The following is a 26,697-nucleotide window of genomic DNA, read 5'->3' on the forward strand; positions in this document are numbered from 1 at the left end:
TTCGTCCTCTCTTTTCCTCCTTCACCTTCTCCAGCGCCACCAGGAAAGGATCAAAATCGTCGTTCCATGAACTCTTCCGTGCAAACGGGATCCTGCACACCGTTGTTGGGGACCTAGGCGACGAGAGAGGGGACTTATGCAGTCTTGGAGGGAGCTTGAGGGGCATGACTAGGCCATTGAGGAAGAGCTCATCAGCAAATGCCATGGCAGGAAGTGAATCCCCACGGTCGTGGCCATGATCACCACTCACCGGGGACTCACTCCCCTCGCTCAACCGCTTGCTGGTTCCAAACTCAAACTCATCAACGCTTGAGCTCAGATAACCGTCACCGGCCTTGAACACAGCCCGTCGGGGGCTGGCCGGGGCGCTGTAGTACAACTCCATGCTGTGGCTTCTGCTGTTTCCACTTGGGCTGTTTGGAGCAGTCATATAGAGGCAAGGTGAGTTTGAGGCTTCATTTTTGAATTCCATCTTTTTATTTTTATTTTATTGTGCTAAATCTTTTAAAACAGCACACAATTTGGAGAGTGGAGGAAAACAAGAAAGTGATTTTTCCTCACAACATGAGAATTAGTGAGTTTAGCAAAGTGTGTTTTGGTTGTCCTGTGTTTCTGGCCCTGAATTTAAGGGGGTTTTTTTTTCCAACTCACATGTTTGACTCTTTACTTGTAAAATAATCTTCAAAGTAGGAATCAAGCTCCTCAAAAAAAGAAAAGAAAAAAATAGAGGAAAAATGAAAATTATATACTTGTTTGTGTCCTGAGCAACCAATGGCCAAAAAAGTATTCCAAAAGTAAACATCATTTTCACTAGTGGGGTGTGACATTTAGAATTTTCAATCCATGGACTAAGTAGGGAGTAGGGGCTAGATGCATTGGATTAATTTGTTATCTTTCTATGGGTTATCCACTTAAATCAATTTATCGATGTGTAACAATCATCATGTGACACATACTTGTACAATTTTAGACCTAAATCACCGATGCTATGGGGTTGATTAGTCAATTCTTGAGCATTGTGTTATCTCTTACTTATTTAATTAATTGTTACAATAGTACTGTTATCTCCTATTTTGACTCTATTAACATGTGTATTGCCTATAAATATCATTTTATACAAGTGCTATATATATATATATATATCGATAATACGAGAATATGTGATAAAACAATATTTTATGCAAGTATAATATTGAATATTACAGTACCTTGACTTCTTTCCTCAAAGTATATGACCTTATGTTTGTCTCCGACTTGACTTATACTTATACACTGCTAACTATATTCCTCGATCCTTGGCCGTGTTATTTTCCTGCAGCAAATAATGCCAATTTTGAGCAATATTTCAACTTTCTCCTTGCTTAATTATGGTTCAATATTAAGCATTTCTCATATATTTTAGTTTCTTAATATTGAAGCAATGGAGTTTTACTTAATCCAAGACTAAACAAACAGATTTTTTTTTTTTTTTTTCTGGTAAAAAATAAATGAATATTTTAAAAAATCGTGTTACGATAAATTTCGACTTGAAATGAGACCTTAGCCTCAAATAATTAAATAAAAGCCCATTTCCCGTGATTGACAATTATGTGGACTTGCTTTTGATTTGGAATTGAGCTTGGAAAGCCTTTCCCTGCGTGGGATTTTAACCGGAGACACGGGCTTAGCTTTAAAAGCCTTTTTCCAAAACTCCAATTTCAAAAAACTCCAATTTGGAGGGAGTTGATGTGAGTTGTTGCGGTGGAATTGGCGGGGAAGAGGTGGAGGTGCGCGATGAGGGTGGGGTCGGACGCGGAGCTGAGCGGGTGGCCCAGGGGAAGAGGAGGGAGAGGTCGAGGGTGGAGATGGAGGAGCGCGCAGCAGCGGCGCGGCACTAACGGCACTATGTGACGTTGAATGTTGGGGAGGGGGAGGAGGTTCACGGTATTGGGGGCTGTATTTTAATTATTTTTGAATTAATTTTTTTAAATGTAATCAAATACACTTAATACAGTAAACATCAATTCTTTAAATCTCATCCTAAAAGAACTGCATTTTTTAAATCACTAGGACGTCCATTCGTGCGGTGCACGACAAATATTAAAATTAAATGATATATTTAAATAAATAAATATAAATATTAAAAAATTAAAATATAAACAAATATAAAATATATTTTTTAAATAAAATAAAAAAAATCTATATCAATTACTCAATAAAATCCTAAAATTGAAAATGTAAATTTTCCTTGGATAAAGTATAATAATAATTTTAGTTATTAAACAAAATTAAAAGTATGTGATAATAAAATTAGCATTACACATTTTTATTATATTATAGAGTATTACGTGACATAATAAATATATAAATATTTTCATACACAAACATATAAAAAGTTGTAATTTTTTAATGATGAAATAGAAAATAAAATATTTTAAATTTTAAAATTTTCATAACTTATCCATTTTAAATTAATTTTTGATGATTTTTATACTATATTAAATTTAAGATGCATATTGATATTTTTTTTCCTAAAACATATTTGATGATATTTAGAAAAGAATTAAAATATAGAAAGAAAAGTAAAAGAAAAAATAGTAGGAAAGAGAGAGTGAGAAAAAAAGAGGAAAAAAATGGAGGAAAGAAATATAGATTGACAATATGCAAATCTGATTAAGATGCAATGTAACTTATTTTTTTTTCTTTCGTTTTTCAATAGTTTATCATCTTACATTTATTTAGTACAATGATAAATGAAAAAATAAGGGTGAAAATATTTATAAATCATTTTATCATCTATATGTCTCTTATATTTAATTTTGATATATATTGAGTATTTTATCAGTAGTTAAACTATATAATTATTAGAAAGAAAAAATAACACAATTTTGTTTTCTTGAAAAGATATCAGCTTTTTAACTTGCGGTAATATCCATTATTAGTGGAAAGAGAATATAATGAGCCTAGGAAAAGCCGAAAATATGTTGCAGTTACTGAACTGAAATTTAAAAAAGAGCGGTAAAATATTACCGTTTAACTCACGTTTTATATATAATATAGATGTGCCCAAAAGAATTGTTGTGGGACGGGGGAAGTATTATTTTAAGAGTGATGCTAATCGGACAAATTTGTCTAAAGAAAATGCTTATTTTGGTTGACCCATTTTTCAATTAGATTTGTAATTAAAAACAATATATCTAAAGTGACTATTTTACCCTTTATTAACTCCAACTCCAACTCCAAAAGATTCCTCCCCTCATTTCCTCATGCAACGATTCATCTAAAAGTTAAAAAGTTGGAAAACATGTTTCAATGCAGTAACGTAAGATCCAAGATATTAAAATCTCTAGAAATTAAAAATTTATCTTCTGGTAGAGCCCGCTGCCAACTTTAACGTCTAAAACCCACCTGCATTAAAAACCCAGAAAATTAAGAACGAACAAGCATTAACATCTGAAAGAAAAAAAAAAAAAAAGTTCATCTACAATTATATATAGACTGAGTGGGTTTCTTATTTAAAATAACTATAATACACTTCTTTATATCCCAAGACTCTCAAATATTGGATGCCATATATCTTACAACACTCTTCCAACATTCTCAAATCATCATATAGCTATCACATCTCAAGTCAAAAAAAAAAAAAAAAAAAAAAACAACAACAACATTTTTCCATGGCTGATGAAGCTGCAAAGAGTAAATGCTTTAATGCTTGAGTTATTTGAACCAATGGACAACGATATGGAAAATGAGGTGCCATATGCAGCAACTAATTTTGTCGAAGAAGAAACCGACCAAGATCAACAACTAATACTACTGGATGATAACAATAACTCATTTGAAGTTGATACAGTTACAATATCAGATGCTACTCATTTTGAAGGTAATAACTTATTTACAGATTTTAAATGCATGATATTTTTCTATCATTTTATCATCTATGAAGCAACAAATTTGGAATTGGTTTAGTATAATTTTGTTGGTAGTTGCCGCATATATTATAATCTGTACTATTAGTATAATTATTAGTTTCACCATTCCTTTACAAACTTCTATTGTAATATGTTAGTTTTATAATATTATATCATGGATCTAAAAAAAATCACAAAAAAGGAGATTATATTTTATTGTTGCTTGTGTATTTAAACAAAATATAATTGTCACACCCCAATTCTTGAAACAATAACTATAACTGGGGTACGACTAATCATCTAAATGAACAAGGGAGAATCCTTGTGAAATCCGAATAAAATGGATAACAATCGGGCTTAGCCCCTTTGGATGAAGAAAGACAGGTATTCAAGTGATACGAATCAATCAACAAACATAACAACTTCAGGATCACAAGTTTAGTGTCATGCTTCAGATAACCAACATTTACTGATCGAAATACTTGAGAGTTAATAGTTTAGGCTCAACAAAAGATAATTTTTTTAGAGTTACAACATAATAGGTCTTAAGTTAAGGAACAAAAGACAGATACTGGCTAGTTCTACAGCGGAAGTCAAAATAAGGAGTTGAACTCTAGCCTCAGCTCTACCCCGTCATCACCTGCCGTTAACCTGAAAAACATTTGAAAGTATTTTTGGGCTAAGTACTAATGTACTTAGTGGGCTGCAACTTTAAAAATATTTCATAATCTGAAGAACAGTTTATCCAATCATACTTGACATGACTTAGAAGGTTTTAAAGTGAAAGAACTTCTAAGCATGTTAAAACATTTCATTTATATAGATATATATATATACTTAGTTTGCGCGCAGATGTCACACTCATTTCTGTTACTCGCTGTGATCCCGGACCTCTAGCCACCGACGGATCCGTTTATCCCATTTACTTGAACTGAGGGCGTAACCCAGACAAGTTTACTTTTGACCTCGGGACGATACCCAGGCAGGCCCTTACATTCTATGCTTCGGAACACATCCAGCAAGCATCCTTATAACGCCTCTTAGTTAGTGCCCGAATGGAGATCAACCCACCGAGTCAGCTAACGGTGTACACAATTCTCAAATAACGTGTTAGGCCATAAGAGAACCTCAATTGATTTGTTGTGGCGAGCCTTAAACAGAGCAGAGTGCACATAAACATTTTATTGGATAAACAGTTTATATATCACGAAACATTTAAGCTCATTAGCTCAATCATACATTTGGAAAATAAGCCCACCTGTATAGGCAATGCCTGTCGTTTAACCTTATCTCTGAATCGGAATAGCAGTGCTAATCCTCCTCACGTTCAAAGCCTACAAGAAATCTATTCTCAATAGGTCTCCTTGAATCTACTCTTAAGTCGTGGTGAAGTGCTTAACATTCTATGATTCACTTAGCCGGGTTTTCAAAATTTAATGAATAAATAATTGAAAACAATTCTCTTGAGTTAAGAACACCAACAATATTCTTACTCAACTTCCTTAAATAATTGGAATTATAATTAAAACCAATTAAATCATAAATACTTTTATTGCAAAATAAATGCAATTTCATGTCATGCTTAGCATATAATAGGTAGTTACTTAAAATATGCACATAATAATAATATAATATTATTATACAAATTAAAATAATTAATCAAACTTATTAAGTCTAATTAATTAAAATAGTGCAGTCCATTTAAAAGAATAAGCTGCACAGCCCAAAACCCCTTCAAAATCGGCCCAAAAGGAAGCCCAGCCGAAATAAATAAAAATAAAGGCCCAACAGCCCAACTGACTCGGCCCACAACTCAAAGCCCAACCCTAGCCCAGCACCCTTTTCTCCCCCTCCCTCATCAGTCACGCCCCATCACATATCAGTCTCTCTCTCTCTCGACTGATCGACATTCCCTCTTTCGACTGCTCAAAATCGCCCCCCCTCTCTCAGCCATAAGTCCCGCCGTCGGAGCTCCCTCCGGCGAGGCAGCCGTCGACCGGCCTCCTTCCTTGGCAACGACGATAGGTACCGCCGCCGCCTCCCTCCGCTCAGACCCAGTACACCCCTCTCCTCCTCGGCGACGACGAAAACGCCGCCGCTTCCCTCGACCTCTCTCTCTCTTGGTCCGTTTCCGGCGACTGCAGCAGCAAGCTACCGCCGACCGCGACTCCCATCTCTCCCTCCGTCCGTGGCCGAGCGACAGCGGCAGAGCCGCCGCGCCCTGGCCTCCCTCTGTGAAAACCCAACCACCGCCCCAACTCCTCTCTCTCTCTCTCTCTGTGACAGTGGCGAACCACTACCACCACCACCACCACCACCGGACGGACAACAGCGACGAGATGCCGTCGCCCTCTCCTTCCCCACTCTTCACCGACAAGCAGCAGCAAGAGCCGTCCGCCGGAGCCCTAGGCTCAGCCTTCGATTCTCTATCTTTTCCAGCCAGACCGACAGTGGCGCCGAGCCACCGCCGTCGACCTTCTGCCCAGACTACATAGACAAAGCTCAAAACTTTTCTTTCTTCTTTTATAAATCATGCTCTGATGTAAATGTATGAATACATGAATGTCATTTTCTTGAAATGCTTGAAACGTGTTGCTGGGAATACGTAGTGTGTGATTATTGAATGGCTGGAAATCTTAACATGATATCAATTTGGGTTGCTCGATTGAAATGTGAAATAAAGCAACAAGGAAGTTAAAGTTTGAACCTTTAGAAGTTCAGTCAAATTCTAAAATGGTTGGCTGCTGAGTTTGCTTGGTTGCTCTGCTCTTGAAATTTGTTTGGGGGTGATGGAACGAAGGGAGTGTATGAGATGAGAGAAGGGAACTTGGCTGTTGTATACTTGGATTGCAGATGAGGGAAAAATCCTTCGTGCATTACATGTAATACATGAGTCCGTTAGGATCATGCCACGTGTCATGGCAAACTTGTAATTAACATATAGTTATGTATTAAAAATAATTCAAAATTTCTCCCTAACCATGGTTTCGGATAGGGCCCACTGTCCTTTTTCGTGTCAGCAGCACTCTTCTCCATGAAAACCGATGCAAAACCTTGATTCGAAGCCGGATTTTCGTGTTGTAGAAAAAAACACGCCGATGAAAGCATATTCACGTAGGGCTAATCGTCGTGAGTCGATAGGTGGTCGGATTTTCTGAAATGGTGCCAAAAAAAAAAGTCCCCGACATTGGTCCAAAATCTTGTGAAGCCATTGATGAACGCATCGTCGCCGGAAACACGCCGGTGAAGGTAGATATGGACTCAGCTGATGAAGGGCTATCTGAATCTGGGGCTAGAATTTGAAATGGCCGGAAAAAAAAAAATCCCCGGCGTTTGTCTCGAAATAAACGCCAGCAAGAGAGAGGTTAAAGCATTCTTATGGAGAACTGCAATGTCTGCAATGTCAGAATATGTACAATAAAAAAAATAAGAAGAAAAATTATTTGTGAAGAAGAAGAAGTTCCAAGAAAAAGAAAGAAAAAAGAAGAAGAAGAAGAAGAAGAGGACGGGGCGTTACAGTAGAAGGAGAAGCGGCGCGTTAAACATAAATAAGAATTAGGGCAACACTTTCTTTAATCACATTATTTATATAATTTATTTTAAGACTGCAGCCTGCACGTGAAAATTTATTCCAACAGTGGCCCATGAAGTAAAATTTTTAATTACAATGTATACACTTTTTTTCTTTAATTAGGGCCCACGGTTTTAGGGCCCATGGCGGCTGGGAAGAACGACTCCGCCGATAGGATCAAGGGGCCCTGGAGTCCGGCCGAGGACAACCACCTGCGGGAACTGGTGCAGCAGCACGGCGCCAGGAATTGGTCGCTCATAAGCAAGTCCATTCAGGGGAGATCGGGGAAGTCGTGCCGCCTGAGGTGGTGCAACCAGCTCTCGCCGGAGGTCGAGCACCGCCCGTTCACGCCGGAGGCCATAATTAGCCAGATTAATCATTAATTAGCGGGTGACTGCGTTTTTTCCGTTGTTGGATATTAAATTTTGAGTTAATTCTATGCGACAGTACAACGTAAAGCGCCTCAAAGAATAAATTGCGTGAAGAGTGATGAGAATTGGTGTAAATTTTTTCTGGAACAACTTTCAGTTTTTCGCCTCATCTTGTCAATTTTAGTTTGATTAGTTTTGTTTGAGTGGTTGTACCTTGCAACTGCAAGCACAAGAGTAGGACTGTGGTAAGCCAATGTTGGGTGGTTGGATTTTGAGTTTGAGCTAAAATGTTATTTACTTGTTTTTGGGTTTTTAATTCAGCATAGGGATGACGGAGACGAAGGAGATTGGGGGGGGGGGATTAGTTTTGTAGTTGGGTTTGAGTTAATCTCAATTTAGTAATTAGGTTTTTTATTTTTTTTGTCAATGAGATTTAAATTTTATTTATTTATTTATTTATATTTTTATTAAGGGAAAAGTAGTACATTTATATAAAAAAATAATTAAAATAAATATATTTTTATTTTTTTGGTTGATATTAACTTTTTGTTAAGTACTAAAATGGTTATTTAGAGAAAACTTAAAAATATTCTAAATAAAAACATATACATAATACTTGATTTGAGAATCCCCAATAGAATTTTCACAAAGAAACAATAGGGCCAAATGGCCCTATTCAACATACAACATCAAATTTTGTCCACCATTTGAAAAAACATAAATTTTGGCCATTTTTTGTATGTCATGACTATTCTACCCCTCTCTATCTCCTCTCTCTTTCTCATCTCCCCCTCTCTCTCTCCAGCGGCTCCTATCTCTTTCTCATCTCCCTCTCTCTCTCTCTCTCTCTCTCTCTCTCTCTCTCCAGCGGCTGCGCGGCAGCGGCACCGAGCTTGGAGAATTCGTCGGAGCTCTCGCGGCGGTGGTGGAGGAGATCCTCCCCCTCTCTCTCTCCAGCGGCTGTCGCTCACTCCTCTCTCTTTCTCATCTCTCTCTCTCTCTTTCTCCAGCGCGCGGCGGCGGTAGATCTGGTCTGATGAGGCGGCGGCGGTGGATCTGATCTGATCGTTGCGCCGCCTCCTCCATCGGCAGATCTGATCTCCGCCTCCTTCGATTTCAGCCATGGCAGATCTGATCTGATCTGATCTGTGCTGATCTGATCTGTGCTGCACGTATGGCACTTATGGCACTATTAGTGCCATAAGTGCCATAAGTGCACACTTCCCCCTAGGGTTTAGATGTTCTATTTAGGGTTTAGATGTTCCATTTAGGGTTTAAATGATGTTGTTGTTTCTGTATTTGTGCTGCACGTATGGCACTTATGGCACTATTAGTGCCATAAGTGCCCAAATGACCATTTTACTTAGTTTTATTTTGAATTTTCGTTGGCACTTATGGCACTAATAGTGCCATAAGTGCCAAAATGACTATTTTACTTGGTTTTATTTTGGATTTCCGATGGCACTTATGGCACTATTAGTGCCATAAGTGCCATCTTGGCACTTATGGCACTAATAGTGCCATAAGTGCCTAACCCGACCCGGCACGCGACCCGCGTACCTGATCCTACCCAGTCCGCCTCATTAAGGGCAAAAACGTCCAAATCAATAAAAATGGCCAAAATTTGTGTTTTTTCAATGTGTGGCCATAAATTGTGTTTTATGCTTCATTTTGGCTACTTCAAAATTTTACTCTTTCACAAATCATACTTGAATTTGAAAAAAGTTAATATCAACCAAAAATTTATAAGTTTACTTACATCTCAAATATAAGTTTAAAATTTATAATTATATTTTGATATTTTTGAAATAACAAGTGAATCATTTACTTACATCTCAAATAAATAAAAGTTGTTGTTAACATAAACTCAAAATAATATAAATATAAAATTTCAAAATGTATTGTAAAAGTAAATTGAAAAATAGAAAATTAAATTATTAACAAAATCTGAAAAATAAGAAATAAAATGAAAATAAGGCAGTTCTCGAAAATCGTGACCCACCATACATGAATTGGAGAATCTCCAATTGAATTTCAACTAATCACACTTGAATTTGAGAATCCCCAATTGAATTTCCACTAATCATACTTGAATTTTAGAATTCTCAATTAAATTTTCACTAATCATTCTCGAATTTGAGAATCCCCAATTGAATTTCCACTAATTATACTTGACTAGTATGTGCCCGCTCGTGCGATGCACGACCATCATCGAAATTGAACGATAATTTAAATAAATAAATAAAAATGTTAAACATAATATATATATATATATAAGTAAATATAAACATAAATGATCTCAATAAAAAATAAATTATTCACAATATAATCTCAATAAAAATATCAATCCGAAAACATTCAAATTTTCAATTATTGAAATAGCAATTAATTGATTTAATTGATAATGTGTATAAATTTATAAATAAATAAATTATGAAATATCAAAAGCAAGTATAGATGATAATGAGTATCATTATGGATCATATAATATTCTAAGATGTACAAAACTATTTATTTACATATAGTATAACTGTAGTTTAATATAGTTTTCGAATGCATATTTATGAGGTAATTTTGTTTATGCTCAAATTTTAAAATAAAGTTACAATGTATACATTTTTTTTTTCAATTGGAAAGTGAAAAAATAAAGGGTTTAACATGAGATATGTGTCGTTCATTTTCCAAAATAAAATGTATACAATTTCAGTAAATTTAAATAAATGTGCTACTAAAAAATTAAACTCTTCAATTTACTTTTATTTTTTATTTTTAAAGAAAATCGATAATGGTTCTCTAATTACTGATTTTCCAATGAGTAATTTTGAAGCTTAAAAATTCGATTTTTAAGATATACTATATATTAGTTATTTATCTACAAATTTATATTAATATAAAGTTGACCTTTAAAAAAATATTTTTAAGCTAAAGATTTCTAAAATGAACAAATATAAGTTTCATCATTGTAATTGCATTAAACTGATATAATAAAAATATAAATAGTAAAATATAAAAAATACTGATCTATAGTAAAAACATAAAAAATAAAATAAAAAAAATATGGAAAAAGGAATGAAAGAACCGTGAATTTTAAAAAATGAGAAATGAGAGAGGAGATGATAGAGGAGAGAAGAGAGAGGAGAGAGAAAAAAATAATTTGGTGACTTTAAACTATAATAACTTATTGGTTTTAAATTTATTTTTTATAATTTTTACATCAAATTAAAGATATCGTCATTATCTTTAATTTAACATCCATATTGAATATTTTTTTATAAATTAAAGTTGATGAATTTAAAAGAAAATCAAATTGAATAAATATATTTGAATAGTGTTTTCTAAGTAATTAATATATTTTGTTGAATTAGTGTGAAATAAATTAGTAATGCATTGCACGTAAAAAAATGCAGTTTTTAGTGCATGCTCCATTTTTTTAGACGTGGGATTTGTAAGTTGTAATTTAATTTAAGTTAGTTTAATCCATTTTTTGTGTATATATAATATGACATTATTTTTTGAAGGAATCACAAAATCGCCATTCAAATCAATTTGAAATTGATTTGAAATCAATTTCAAATTGAAAACTGCTCTTTTAATATAGTATAGATTTTGAGAATCCCCAATTGAATTTCCACTAATCATACATGAATTTGAGAATCCTCAATTGAATTTCAACTAATCATACTTGAATTTGAGAATCCCCAATTGAATTTCCACTAATCATACTTGAATTTGAGAATCCCCAATTGAAATTCTTCTAATCATACTTGAATTTGAGAATCCCCAATTGATTTCCCACTAATCGTACTTGAATTTGAGAATCCCCAATAGAATTTCCACTAATCATACTTGAATTTGAGAATCCTTAATTGAAATTCTTCTAATCATACTTGAATTTGAGAATCCTCAATTGAATTTCAACTAATCATACTAGAATTTGAGAATCTCCAATTGAATTTCCACTAATCATACTTGAATTTGAGAATCCTCAATTGAAATTGTTCTAATCATACTTGAATTTTAGAATCCCGAATTGAATTTCCACTAATCATACTTGAATTTTAGAATTCGCAATTAAATTTTCACTAATCATTCTTGAATTTGAGAATCCCCAATTTAATTTCCACTAATTATACTTGATTTTGAGAATCCCCAGTTGAATTTCCACTAATCATACTTCTATTTGAGAATCTTCAATTGAATTTCAACTAATCATACTTGAATATGAGAATCCCCAATTGAATTTCAACTAATCAAACTTGAATTTTAGAATCCCCAATTGAATTTCAACTAATCATAATTGAATTTGAGAATTCCCAATTGGATTTCTACTAATTATACTTGAATTTGAGAATCCCCAAATGAAATTCTTCTAATCATACTAGAATTTGAGAATCCCCAATTGAATTTCAACTAATCGTACTAGAATTTGAGAATCCCCAATTGAATTTTCACTAATCATACTTGAATTTTAGAATTCCCAATTAAATTTTCACTAATCATTCTCGAATTTGAGAATCCCCAATTGAATTTCCACCAATTATACTTGAATCTGAGAATCCCCAATTGAATTTTCACTAATCAAACTTGAGTTTTAGAATCCCCAATTGAATTTCAACTAATCATACTTGAATTTGAGAATCCCCAATTGAATTTTTTCTAATCATACTTGAATTTGAGAAACCCCAATTGAATTTCAACTAACCATACTAGAATTTGAGAATCTCCAATTGAATTTCAACTAATCGTACTAGAATTTGAGAATCCCCAATTGAATTTCCACTAATCATACTTGAATTTTAGAATTCCCAATTAAATTTTCACTAATCATTCTCGAATTTGAGAATCCCCAATTGAATTTCCACCAATTATACTTGAATCTGAGAATCCCCAATTGAATTTTCACTAATCAAACTTGAGTTTTAGAATCCCCAATTGAATTTCAACTAATCATACTTGAATTTGAGAATCCCCAATTGAATTTTTTCTAATCATACTTGAATTTGAGAAACCCCAATTGAATTTCAACTAACCATACTAGAATTTGAGATTCTCCAATTGAATTTCAACTAATCACACTTGAATTGGAGAATCTGCAATTGAATTTCAACTAGTCATACTTGAATTTGAGAATAATCAATTGAAATTCTTCTAATCATACTTGAATTTTAGAATCTCCTATTGAATTTCCACTAATCATACTTGAATTTGAGAATCATCAATTGAAATTCTTCTAATCATACTTGAATTTGAGAATCCTCAATTCAATTTTCACTAATCATACTTGAATTTGAGAATCCCCAATTGAATTTCCACTAATCTTTCTCGAATTTGAGAATCCCCAATTGAATTTCAACTAATCATACTTGAATCTGAGAATCTCCAATTGAATTTTCACTAATCAAACTTGAATTTTAGAATCCCCAATTGAATTTCAACTAATCATACTTGAATTTGAGAATCACCAATTGAATTTTCACTAATCAAACTTGAATTTTAAAATCCCCAATTGAATTTCTACTAATTATACTTGAATTTGAGAATCCCCAATTGAATTTCCACTAATCATACTTGAATTTTAGAATCCCCAATTGAATTTCAACTAATCATACTTGAATTTGAGAATCCCCAATTTAATTTTCACTAATCATACTCGAATTTGAGAATCCCCAATTGAATTTTCACTATTCATACTTGATTTTGAAAATCCCAATTGAATTTTCACTAATCATACTTGAATTTGAGAATCCTCAATTGAATTTCCACTAATCATACTTGAATTTGAGAATCTCCAATTGAAATTCTTCTAATCATACTTGAATTTGAGAATCCCCAATTGAATTTCTACTAATCATACTTGATTTTGAGAATCCTCAATTGAATTTCCACTAATCATATTCGAATTTGAGAATCTCCAATTAAATTTCAACTAATCTTACTCGAATTTGAGAATCCCCAATTGAAATTCCACTAATCATATTTGATATTCTTGAAATAACTAGTGAATCGTTTACTTACATCTCAAATATAAGTTTAAAATTTATAACATCTAAAATATAAGTTTAAAATTTATAACATCTCAAATATAAATTTAAAATTTATACTTTTATTTTTATATTCATGAAATAACAAGTGAATCATTTACTAACATTATAAATATAGTTTAAAATTTATACTTTTATTTTGATATTTATAAAATAACAAGTGATGCATTTACTTACATCTCAAATATAAGTTTAAAACTTATACTTATAATTTGATATTCTTGAAATAACTAGTGAATCGTTTACTTACATCTCAAATATAAGTTTAAAATTTATAACATCTCAAATATAAATTTAAAATTTATACTTTTATTTTGATATTCATGAAATAACAAGTGAATCATTTACTAACATTATAAATATAGTTTAAAATTTATACTTATATTTTGATATTCATAAAATAAGAAGTGAAGCATTTGCTTACATCTCAAATATAAGTTTAAAACTTATACTTATAATTTGGTATTTTAGAAATAACTAGTAAATCGTTTACTTACATCTCAAATATAAGTTTAAATAATTTATAATTATATTTTGATGTTTTTGAAATAACAAGTGAATCATTTACTTACATCTCAAATATAAGTTTCAAACTTATACTTATAATTCGATATTCATGAAATAATAAGTGAATTAAAATTAAGATTAAAATTTTTATTACAATAAAATTAAAATTCAATTTTCTAATTGTGAGTTAGTTTCGAATGATTTCGAATGAGCAATTATAAAATCGAATAATGGCTATTTTCATTATCTCCACTACGAGTAATTAATGTCCTATGTTATGTATCTCAAGTTCATTTTTTTTAACCTACAAACTGAATACATACATATACATATATATGTACATTTAATTATTTATATTATCATTACACAACCATAATTACAAGTGCTTAATTATGCAAAGTTAAAAAAAATAAGTACAACATTTCCTAATAAATAAAAGTTGTTGTTAACATAAACTCAAAATAGTATAAATATACAATTTCAAAATATATTGTAAAAGTAAATAGAAAAATAGAAAATTAAATTATTAACAAAATCTGGAAAAAAAAGCAATAAAATGAAAAGAATGCAGTTCTCGAAAATCGTGTCCTACCATAGTTGTTAAGTTGACTGTGGTAAAGTAATTTATAGCATTAAAACTAAATAAAAAATACACTCAAAAGCACTTTACACTTGGCAGCATCTGAGCGGGCCTCATGTATTGCATTACAAGCAGGATGGACTCTCCCGCAGATGAGGGATTGGATTGCCTGCAAAGGCATTAGCTAAAAAGTTGGATAGCATAGTGTAGGGTGGCTGATGGGATGTATGCTTTTAGCTAACTTTTGGGGTTGATTGGACAAATAAAATCCCTCAGGATAAAATTGTCGAAACTGTAGAAATTCTTCAGGGTTGGCTAATTAAAAGCTCGTGAAAATGCTTGAATGCTAAATTAAATAAATATGCAATGCATATAAATTTAATAACTAAATTTACAAATGCTTTTGTAAACCACTTTTGTTGGAATTAAAATAAATTTATTTTCTTTATCCGGCGTGAATCATCTTAAATCTAAGTTCAAAATTATTCTAAACTTAGCTCGAGGAAACGGGGTATTACAATAATATATGCTCGGCTGATGTCTCTTGAGTTAAATATAAAGTGATGTTTTTCGGTTATATATATTGCGACTAGCTATATCTTTTTCAGTTAAATAAAAAAATTATAATGCGAGTAGCTCGATTGGGTTGGGACATTTAATATAAAAAATATTGATATATTTGTTAGTACCGTATTAAGTATGAATAATTATCATAATATAATTATTTTTATATGTAGATAAAATAGTTACAGTTAAATGATGAAACCCACTAATTAAATTGACGTGTTCAGTTTATAATTTGTTGTAGTATTATTTTACTAAATGCCAACCTATATTATTTGATTAATTTTATACTTATTTTGAAGGTGATAACATAATATAATTATTTTTATATGTCGATAAAATAGTTACAGTTAATTGATGAAACCCACTAACTAAATTGATGTGTTCAGTTTATAATTTGTTGTATTATTTTACTAAATTTCAACCTATATTATTTGATTAATTTTATACTTATTTTGAAGGTGATGACATATTTTATGAGATGCTGCAAACTGGTCCAAGGCCTGGAATAATATTTGAAAGCGAAAAGGATCTATTGGATTCCTACAAAGCTTATGCTAAGGCTAAGGGTCTCGGCATTGCAATACAAGATCGAGAAGGAGAAATAAATATCTACAGTACACGTGTGAAAGGGGACGATAGTCGGAGAGTAAAAAATTTAGTAAGAGAATGGACTGCCCTGCTCGTATAAATGCAATAAACAAGGGTGATGGTGTTTGGGTGATTGGGAAAGTATTCAACGAGCACAATCATGAACTTGAGCCAGGAATGTCTGAGTTTATGCCAGCTCACAGGCACTTGTCAAGCGAACTGAAGAAATAGTTAGAAACACATGATCGTGTCGGGATGCGACTATCTAAGAGTATAAGAATGATGGAAATATTTACCGGGGGGCCATCTAATTTGGGAGCAACGGTCAAAGATTGTAGGAATTATGTTGAAGAGAGGAGAAGGTTACGACTAGGCGTAGGAGACACCGTGGCCATTCAGAAGTTGTTCAAGTCGTGTCAAAAGAATGATAAGGATTTCTTTTATTTGATAGATGTCGACAATGACTCTAGACTCCGCAATGTATTGTGGATACATCCTCGTAGTAGAGCTGCATATGAGGATTTTTCACGACATTGTGAGCTTTGATACAATATACCTTGTGAATCAATATAACATGCCATTCGGAAGTATTGTTGGCGTAAATCATCACCATCACTCAATCCTGCTCGGATGTTGTCTCTTGACAGACGAAACAACAGATTCATTCAAGTGGTTTTTTGTCACAGCCCGCAATCCCTAAGGATGGCTTAACCGGGGTTATGACTCGGGAAGGGGATTAAGAAGCGGGGAAAGAAAGGGGCATTTACTTAACAATCAAACATTTTACGAAATGAGACATTTATTATATAACACTAAGATCATAATTGATCACTTGGGCAAAAACAAGACATTCGTTCAGGAAGGCCCGTTGAAGTGGATTACCCAACAAAAGAGTATCATACTTAAAATAAAACATTAACATAATCAGAGTATCTTGCAGCGGAAATACGTGTGAATTATACATATGAAGATGTATACTCAAGGTTACATTATTATTTTATGTCAAAAGGGTACATCCGCTCAACTCCACTCCATTCCATCACCCGCTCAACCTGCACATTAGGGAAAACAACATGCAGGGCTGAGTAAAAATACTCAGTGAACATATGCCGGAAACATAACATTATATATAATTTATTGTACTGCCAACAGTAACACACAGGGTTTTACTTGAAGGACCCGTGCTTACTAAACATTTTCTTTCATTTCATAAAGTTGGATGCGCATCCCATTTTCAGTCTATATGATCCATATCTGTTCCTTTTACGCGCCGGGAAGGAGGCCTCCTTCCACGGACGCTAAGACCGGTCGCAAGCGACACACAGTCTCCATGAGTGTACACGTTAACCCTTACTAGCAAACCTTCGTCTAGCGTAGGGTCCGAATTCGATTTCCTTTATAGTTGGCGAACCAACACAGATAGAATACATATATAAAACACAAATATTTTTGACAGACAATCATTCATAAACATTTCATTTCATAAGAACCATTTATCATTTGAAATAATACAGTCATATCATGTCAATCATTTCATTTCGTATAAGAGGCCTGTATGCAGGGGATCTCTATATACGTGTTTTAAGAAAGCCCACCTTATTCGTTCCCACAACGGGCGTAGAGTTACTTCCCTCTTTAGCTATCACTCCCCGCCTGGACCTTTATTGACGAAGAATCGATAAGTTCGAGAAGAAGTCGTGAAGAAAAGAAAATAGGTCTCTGAACTAAACTATCTCCTTTAATTATTTTAGGGTTCTAGCATCCATATTAATCTTATCTCGTCAAAACCTTAAACTCATAACTATCATTTAGGTTCGAAACTATTTATTCGAACATCAACATGCGCATTAATCATAACTCGTTCTATTTATGTCATCAAGTCAAATATTCCGTCATTTAAAAACAAATCCTATAATATCACATAGATAAATTATATCATCATAGATCATGCTTTCTCATATTTAAAATCATTTAATCATTTTCAAATAATCCATATTAATAAGTCATTTGAAAAGAATTAATTTAAATAAGAGTTTAACTCAAAATATTTTATTTTAAAAACCATTTATAAATACTTGAAATAAAGAACTCCATTTAAATAATGAATTTAAAGGTCAATATATAATTAAATTAATCAAGCTCAATTTAAATTAATAATTAAGAGCTCAAATAATTTAAATAGATATAAGCCCAAATTAATTAGACAAATTAAGTCCATTATATTTTATTAACCAAGAGCCCAAACATTTAAATCTAAGCCCATCAATTAATTAAATAAGGCCCAAACACTTAATAAAATCGGCCCAAGTCTCGGCCCAACAACAATTAATAAAATCGGCCCAAGAGGGAGCCCAACAACAATTAATAAAATCGGCCCAAGAGGGAGCCCAACAACAAGCCAACCCTATCCCCTTCTCTTCCTCCCTTCATCAAACGCAGACACACAAACACACACACAAGCCTCTCTCTCTAACTCTCGGCTCTCTCCCGGCTCTCTCTGCTCTCTCTCTGCTTGGTCGAGTGCGGCGCCGCCTCCGGCGCGCCGCCTCGCCGAGCGCCTCCCTTCCCTTCTCTCATCTCTTCCTTCTTTCCCTCTGGCCCTCTCTTCCCCTGCGTTTCTCTCTCTCTCTTTCAGCCTCCTTTCTCTACCTCTCTCACTCTATCTCGCCGGAAGCCAGCCGCACGCCGCCGCCTTGGGTGTTCACGGCCATCGCCTGGCCGTGGAAGAGCACGGCCGCCGCCTGCCCGCCCTGATTCTCTCTCTCGGTTTCTAGATCTCTAGATCGGAACAGGGCATGCGCCCTCTCTGCCGGAGTCCAAGCCAGGCCGCCGTCTCTTCGTCCTCCATCGCCGCCGTTCGTCGTCGGATTCGCTGTGAGGAGCCGAGCACCATCTCACAAAGGTAAGCCCCCGGATCTCCCCTCTTGTTCTCCCCTTTTTTTTTAAAAAATTAAAAACTGAAATCCCTCCTCTCTTTCTCTCTTGGCAGAACGGAGACCACGGCAGGTTCACCGCCGCCGCTCCGTCGCCGGCGACGAGCCACCGCGGCTGCCGCCTCCCTCTGATCTCGACTCACACACACAAAACAGGGGTCCAAGCCTCATTTTCAGTAAAAAAAATATATAGGATTATTCTCATACTGTAACTACTCAATTGTAAAGTGTACTCAAGCATATATTCATGTAAATATGAATTTCTTTTCTTCCAATATAAGCTCTCTCTAATTTCAGTTCATATATAGCATATCTTGTAAACACATAAAGAAATATTCAGTAATTGTATGTGGCTTTGGTGGTTCTCTGCACAGGTTAAATGAAATAAGCTTAAGGAGAAAAACCTTAAGATTCTGGTGTATGTTGTTGTCGGAACTTGCTGCAGGAATTTAGAAATGGTGAAGTTGTGAGGTTTGGGTGAAGAATGGTGAAGGCGTGGGGTTGGCTTTAAAGAAGAATGAGGGTGGAAATTCTTGGTATGAACATGGAAATTCTCTTCAGCTACTTTGTATGACTGAAGAACGTTTTTCAGCATGCGTAGTAAATTCTTCAGCATGCTTAGGATTCAGCATGCTTAGGATTTATTCAAATTTAATCATAAAAAAAATCTAAGAGATTAATACATTAATTATATGGTTCCAAACTCATTTAAATACATTGACACATATAAGACTAATTTTTATTTGAAGTATAAAATCCATTTGGGCTTGTCAATTTAATAAATTAACTAACCACATGGATCAACTTTAATAATTAATAAAAATTCATTTTTAACATTTCAAGGTTAAATCCTCATTAATAAATTAATGGACTCAAAATATATTTTGAGTGCATCGTCTACTGGAAACAAAAATAAAATAACTCATCACGTATATAAATCATCAAATTCATATAAGTCTGTATTTTATTAATGGATGCCGAACCCTAATTATCATAATAAATCCTTAAATCAGTCATTATAAGAATTTAATCATCAAAAATTCGGGAGAATTTAATCATCAAAAATTCGGGTCATTACATACTATCCCCCTTAAAAGAAATTTCGTCCCGAAATTTGTACCTCAGGAAACAACTCTGGGTACTTCTCTTTCATGGTAGACTCGGGTTCCCATGTTGCCTCTTCTTGACCATGATGTCTCCATAAGACCTTAACTATTGGTATCGATTTATTCCTTAGTATCTGAACCTTCCGATCTAAAATAGATTCGGGTCTTTCCTCATAACTCATATCTGGACTAAGGACAATGTCGTTTCTATGGATTACATGCTTTGGATCGTAAACATACTTCCTTAACTGCGATACGTGGAATACATTGTGCACATTCCCAAGGCTTGGCGGCAACGCCAACCTGTAGGCTACATGGCCTATTCGTTCTAGTATCTCATATGGTCCTATGAAACGTGGCTTGAGTTTACCCTTCACACCGAATCTAACGATTCCTCTTGATGGAGAAACCTTCAGAAAAACTTTTTCTCCATCTTCAAACTGTAGGTCCGTTCGGCGTTTGTCAGCATATGACTTCTGTCTATCCTGGGCCTCCTTGATTATTTGTCTGATTTGACGGATGATCTCAATCATCTCGCCTACTGTATCAGGCCCTAGGATTCTTCTTTCGCCCACTTCATCCCAGTAAAGTGGCGATCTACATTTCTTCCCGTACAATGCCTCATAAGGTGCCATAGCGATAGTGGCTTGATGACTGTTATTATATGCAAACTCGATAAGCGGTAAAACATGTTCCCAACTTTCACCCCGGTCTAGCACGACCGTTCTTAACATATCTTCTAGTGTCTGAATTGTTCTTTCAGACTGACCATCTGTTTGTGGGTGAAAAGCTGTACTAAAATTTAACCTCGTTCCCAGTTCCTTCTGCAAGCTTATCCAGAATCTAGATGTAAACTTGGAATCCCTATCTGATGTAATTGTCCTTGGTACTCCGTGCAAACGTATAATCTCTTTGACATAAAGTTGGGCTAACTTATCTGATCCATGAGTGATTGGGATTGGTATAAAGTGTGCACACTTCGTAAGTCTGTCAACAATGACCCATATAGCCGTGTTACCTCGTTTTGATCTTGGTAGTCCTGTGACGAAGTCCATTGCAATATCATCCCATTTCCATTTTGGTATATCCAAAAGGTTGTAACTCACCATAGGGTCTTTGGTGCAAAGCCTTCACTTGCTGACAAGTAAGACATCTTTCAACAAACGAGGCCACATCTCGTTTCATTCCTTCCCACCAGAAATTCTGTTTTAGGTCCTGATACATCTTAGTACTTCCTGGGTGGGCAGTGTAAGGAGTGTCATGAGCTTCGCTCATTATCTTATTCCTAAGTTCATCGTCATGTGGGATGCATATCCTCCCTTCAAAGAAGATAGCATTGTCTGATTCCTCATGGTAATTCTTGAGTTCTCCCTTCCTTATCTTTCCTCGTAGATTCTCCATCTTTTCGTCCTTCCTTTGTGCTTCTACCACTATTTTTCTCAAACTGGGTATTGTCGCAACAACACTCGTTATTGTATTAGGTGGTTTAATCACTTCTATCATCATCTTGTCAAAGTTTTTAATGAGTTCATCTTCTCTCGTGAGAAGGTATCCTAATTTAGACGAGACTTTACGACTTAATGCATCGGCTACTACATTAGCCTTGCCTGGGTGGTAGTTTATACCACAATCATAATCCTTTACTAGTTCGAGCCATCTTCTTTGCCTCATGTTCAGATCCCTTTGCTCGAAAAAATATTTCAGGCTTTTATGATCGGTGAATATCTCACACCTAACTCCGTATAGGTGATGTCTCCAGATTTTCAGTGCATGCACCACTGCAGCTAATTCTAAATCATAGGTTGGATAATTCAGTTCATGTGGTCTAAGTTGTCGCGATGCATACGCTATCACCTTTCCCTCTTGCATTAACACATAACCTAGTCCATTTTTCGACGCATCCGTATAGATCACATATTCCTTGTCTGGTTCTGGAACTGCTAGAACTGGTGCAGTAGTTAGCCTGTCCTTAAGCTGCTGAAAATTCCTCTCGCACTCATCAGTCCAAGTATACTTGATTCCTTTCCTAAGTAACTGCGTCATTGGTCTTGCTATTTTTGAAAATCCCTCAATGAATCATCGATAATAGCCAGCCAATCCTAAGAAACTTCTTATCTCATTTGGAGTTGTTGGTGACCTCCATCCTTGCACCGCTTCCACCTTAGCGGGGTCCACTTTGATTCCTTCTGATGACACGATGTGTCCCAAAAATGTAACTTCTTTAAGCTAAAACTCACACTTGCTGAATTTGGCGTAAAGTCGTTCATCCCTTAGTGTTTGCAAGATAGTCCTTAAGTGTTGTTGATGTTCCTCCTCGTTCTTGGAATAGATGAGGACGTCATCTATGAATACTAAGACAAACTTGTCTAAGTAAGGGTGAAATACTCTATTCATGAGGTCCATGAATACAGCTGGCGCATTTGTTAACCCGAAAGGCACAACTACAAACTCATAGTGGCCATATCTTGTTCGAAACGCCGTCTTAGGTATATCTTCTTGTCTGACCTTTAACTGATGATACCCAGACCTTAAATCAATTTTTGAAAACACGCTCGCGCCCTTGAGTTGATCAAACAAGTCGTCTATCCTTGGCAAAGGATATTTATTCTTGAGCGTTAGCTTATTCAGCTCTCTGTAATCGATGCACATTCTCAAAGTGCCGTCTTTCTTCTTGACAAACAAAACTGGCGATCCCCATGGAGATACACTAGGTCTGATGAAACCTAGGTCCAATAATTCCTGTAATTGGATCTTTAGTTCCTCCAATTCCCTTGGAGCCATCCTGTAGGGTGCTTTTGAAACTGGTGCTGATCCTGGTTCCAAGTCAATGGTAAATTCCACTTGCCTATTTGGTGGTAGTCCTGGCAAGTTATCTGGAAAAACGTCATTGTATTCTCGTACAACTTCCACATCTTCGATTGTTTTTTTTCTGTTCCAGCTTCTCCGTTTAGGTATACAAGAAAAGCTCTACAGTCTTTCTTGTTCATCATCTTTCTCGCTTGTAGGGCTGAAATGACTGGTATGTTCCTACCCATACTTATCCCGTGAAAACTCAAAGCGTCTTTTCCTGGATATTTGAATGAGATCTCCCGTTCCTTGCATAAAATCGTGGCATAGTTCTCTGCTGGCCAATCCATTCCTAGGATTAAGTCCACGTCCCACATTGGTATAACATGCAAGTTGTTCGCTACAACCTTAAGTGACCCTATGTTCAAATCTAAGTTCGAGCAAACGTGTGTAACTGTCGTCACCCCTCCTATTGGTGAAGAAATTCTCATATCCTGATTAGCTTTTCCTGTTTAAGTTCTAGAGTGTCGACGCATGCACTTGCAATGAAAGAATGTGAAGCACCCGTGTCAAACAAAAGTACAACAGGTGTTTTGAGTAACATGCCCATACCTGCCAGGTTTCCTTGGTTATTTCCCTGATTGTTCTTGTGCAGGGCGTAGGCTCTAGCTTGAGGAGGTTGTGGTGGGCGAGGTGCAAGTTGATGTTGACGTGGTGGATATGGCAGTTGCTGGCCCTGAATGGCTCTGAGTGGTTGGGCTTGGCCCGACTGATTCGGCCTTCCCATTCCTCCTGGCGCCTTGCCTTGACAATTCTTAGCAAAATGGCCCTTCTGACCACATTTAAAGCAGGTATTACTGCCAGCCAGACATACACCATGATGTTGTTTGGAGCACTTTGGGCACACAGGTGCCCTGAGTTGACCCTGATTGTTTCCAACGGGTCCTGGGTGAGTCTGTTGTCCTTGTCCTTGTGGCACCATGTTTCCCTGCCAAGGCCTCTTATCGTCCTGACTGTTATAGTAGCCTCTGTTGTTATTGTTGTTACCTTCCCATTTTCTCTTTCCTCGATCATTTGCTCCCTGAGCTTGAGTTTGAGCTGGGCGATCCTCGGGCATAGCTGCCTCGACATCCAAAGCTCTGCTGAGCGCCTCAGAGTAAGTAAGATCACCGTGACTGGCGAGTGCCATTTTTATCTCGTGTCTAAGACCAGAACGAAACTTCTCCGACATCTTTTCATCAGTATCCACCTGTTGTGGAGCATAGCGGGACATGTCGCAGAAAACACGATCATACTCTGTTACAGACATCTTGTTTTGCTTTAGGTTGTAGAATTCAGTTTCCTTTCTCTTGCGGTAGCTTTTTGGAATGTACTTGTCATATATTTCTGTCTTAAAGTCTTCCCAAGACAAATTTGCCAACTGTTGAGGAGTCATTGCTTTTCTTTTGGCCTCCCACCAAAAATCCGCAGACCCAGTCAGCTGGAACGCAACACATGACAAACGTTCTTGTGCATTACAATGGAGGAAATCGAAAATCCTCTCCATCGCCCTAATCCAATGTTCAGCATCCACTGGACTCCCAACCCCATTAAATGAAGGCGGACTTTGTTTGAGGAAAAGTTCCTCAACCCTTCGTGGCGGTTCAATTTCTACATCTACTGGGTTTCTTGGGGCACGTCTAGGAGGCATTCTGTGATTCAAAGATAAAAGATCCTTAGTATATTCCTTATAACATATTCCTCTTGATCTAATCATGAAAGCATCATAACAAAACATGTAAATCCTTATTGATCACAAGAGGTTACTAGGACAACTCAACAATTGTAAGGGCTCAATTCTTGAACGATATCAAAACAAAGTGTTGTAGAAAAATTTGTTTGAGATACTCAAATGAATAACCAGATGGTAGAAAGGAGTAACTACTAGGTCGAATAAAATGACCTAGAGTGAGAACACATCTGATTTTTAAACTGAAGTTGAAATACAGGGATTTATAAACCCAAAAGACGTCTACTGAGATTTGGATCATGTGGACTGGCCAGGTCCAACATAATCACTTCCCAGTTACACGGGAAACATCATCCCGAACTTGGTAATTCTGGGTCTTCTAAATTCTCATCATACTATACATAACAAAACTTAAGTTCGTAACAGTAAGCTAATAGCTGAAGCATAGGGTCCTATCTCTTAGACTTATATTCTGAACGTTCAACATTCTTACATAAGTAGACATATTACAACATAGTAATGTAACAGTCAAACCATATTCTTTCTACAACTTATCATGAAACGAAGTCAATTTGATATTCTGTCATGTGTGAACTTTCGAACGTAGAGACTATGCTTAAAACCTTCGTGGTGTAACGTCCATCTTGAAGTTGTCTCATGTCACCTTTCGTTGACTTACTTTCAACGTGGTACGTATCCTTTCAGTCTATCTTTGAGTTTCAAAGAAACTACAGTCTCCCGAAGGAAACCAAAACATTCGTGATGTTCAGTCATTTTCTGATTCGTCATTCTCAAGCATCTAGGTTATAGTGATACCCTATAAATCCATCAATCTATGTTCTTTTGCAAATGTGATCATAAAACTTATAACAATCTACATTCCTTGAAAACGTGTTCATTATCATTCATTTCTCGAATCGTATCAACATAGTACGTATCAAATCTGTCATACCAACGTAAATCATTCAACATTCATTCATAGCATATCTTTCACAATCATGATCTTGCAACAGTTTAAAATCATAACACTATTAAAAGATTGAAACCACAGTTACCTTTTTACTGATTGAGCGTGATGCAATGGAGCGTTGAGCGGTGTCATAAGATTCATTTAAGTCAAATGACTCGATCTAGACTTGGCTTTTGAAGGAAAATTTTTGGGCCAGAGCAAACGAACTGCTCTGATACCATTCTGTCACAGCCCGCAATCCCTAAGGATGGCTTAACCGGGGTTATGACTCGGGAAGGGGATTAAGAAGCGGGGAAAGAAAGGGGCATTTACTTAACAATCAAACATTTTACGAAATGAGACATTTATTATATAACACTAAGATCATAACTGATCACTTGGGCAAAAACAAGACATTCGTTCAGGAAGGCCCGTTGAAGTGGATTACCCAACAAAAGAGTATCATACTTAAAATAAAACATTAACATAATCAGAGTATCTTGCAGCGGAAATACGTGTGAATTATACATATGAAGATGTATACTCAAGGTTACATTATTATTTTATGTCAAAAGGGTACATCCGCTCAACTCCACTCCATTCCATCACCCGCTCAACCTGCACATTAGGGAAAACAACATGCAGGGCTGAGTAAAAATACTCAGTGAACATATGCCGGAAACATAACATTATATATAATTTATTGTACTGCCAACAGTAACACACAGGGTTTTACTTGAAGGACCCGTGCTTACTAAACATTTTCTTTCATTTCATAAAGTTGGATGCGCATCCCATTTTCAGTCTATATGATCCATATCTGTTCCTTTTACGCGCCGGGAAGGAGGCCTCCTTCCACGGACGCTAAGACCGGTCGCAAGCGACACACAGTCTCCATGAGTGTACACGTTAACCCTTACTAGCAAACCTTCGTCTAGCGTAGGGTCCGAATTCGATTTCCTTTATAGTTGGCGAACCAACACAGATAGAATACATATATAAAACACAAATATTTTTGACAGACAATCATTCATAAACATTTCATTTCATAAGAACCATTTATCATTTGAAATAATAC

The 26,697-nt window shown here is 35.6% G+C and overlaps 1 protein-coding gene across 1 annotated transcript; it reads left to right on the top strand.

Moving 5' to 3' along the window:
- The first annotated feature begins 3,708 nt into the window (after nucleotides 1-3,708).
- Nucleotides 3,709-7,844, top strand: LOC131005157 (transcription factor MYB1-like). The gene is made up of 2 exons (XM_057931976.1): nucleotides 3,709-3,862; nucleotides 7,585-7,844. The coding sequence occupies exons 1-2, from the start codon at nucleotides 3,709-3,711 to the stop codon at nucleotides 7,842-7,844; spliced, it is 414 nt and encodes a 137-aa protein (XP_057787959.1).
- Nucleotides 7,845-26,697: the final 18,853 nt, after the last annotated feature.

Source organism: Salvia miltiorrhiza, chromosome 1 (assembly GCF_028751815.1).
Source record: "Salvia miltiorrhiza cultivar Shanhuang (shh) chromosome 1, IMPLAD_Smil_shh, whole genome shotgun sequence".
NCBI classification, from domain to species: Eukaryota; Viridiplantae; Streptophyta; class Magnoliopsida; order Lamiales; family Lamiaceae; genus Salvia; species Salvia miltiorrhiza.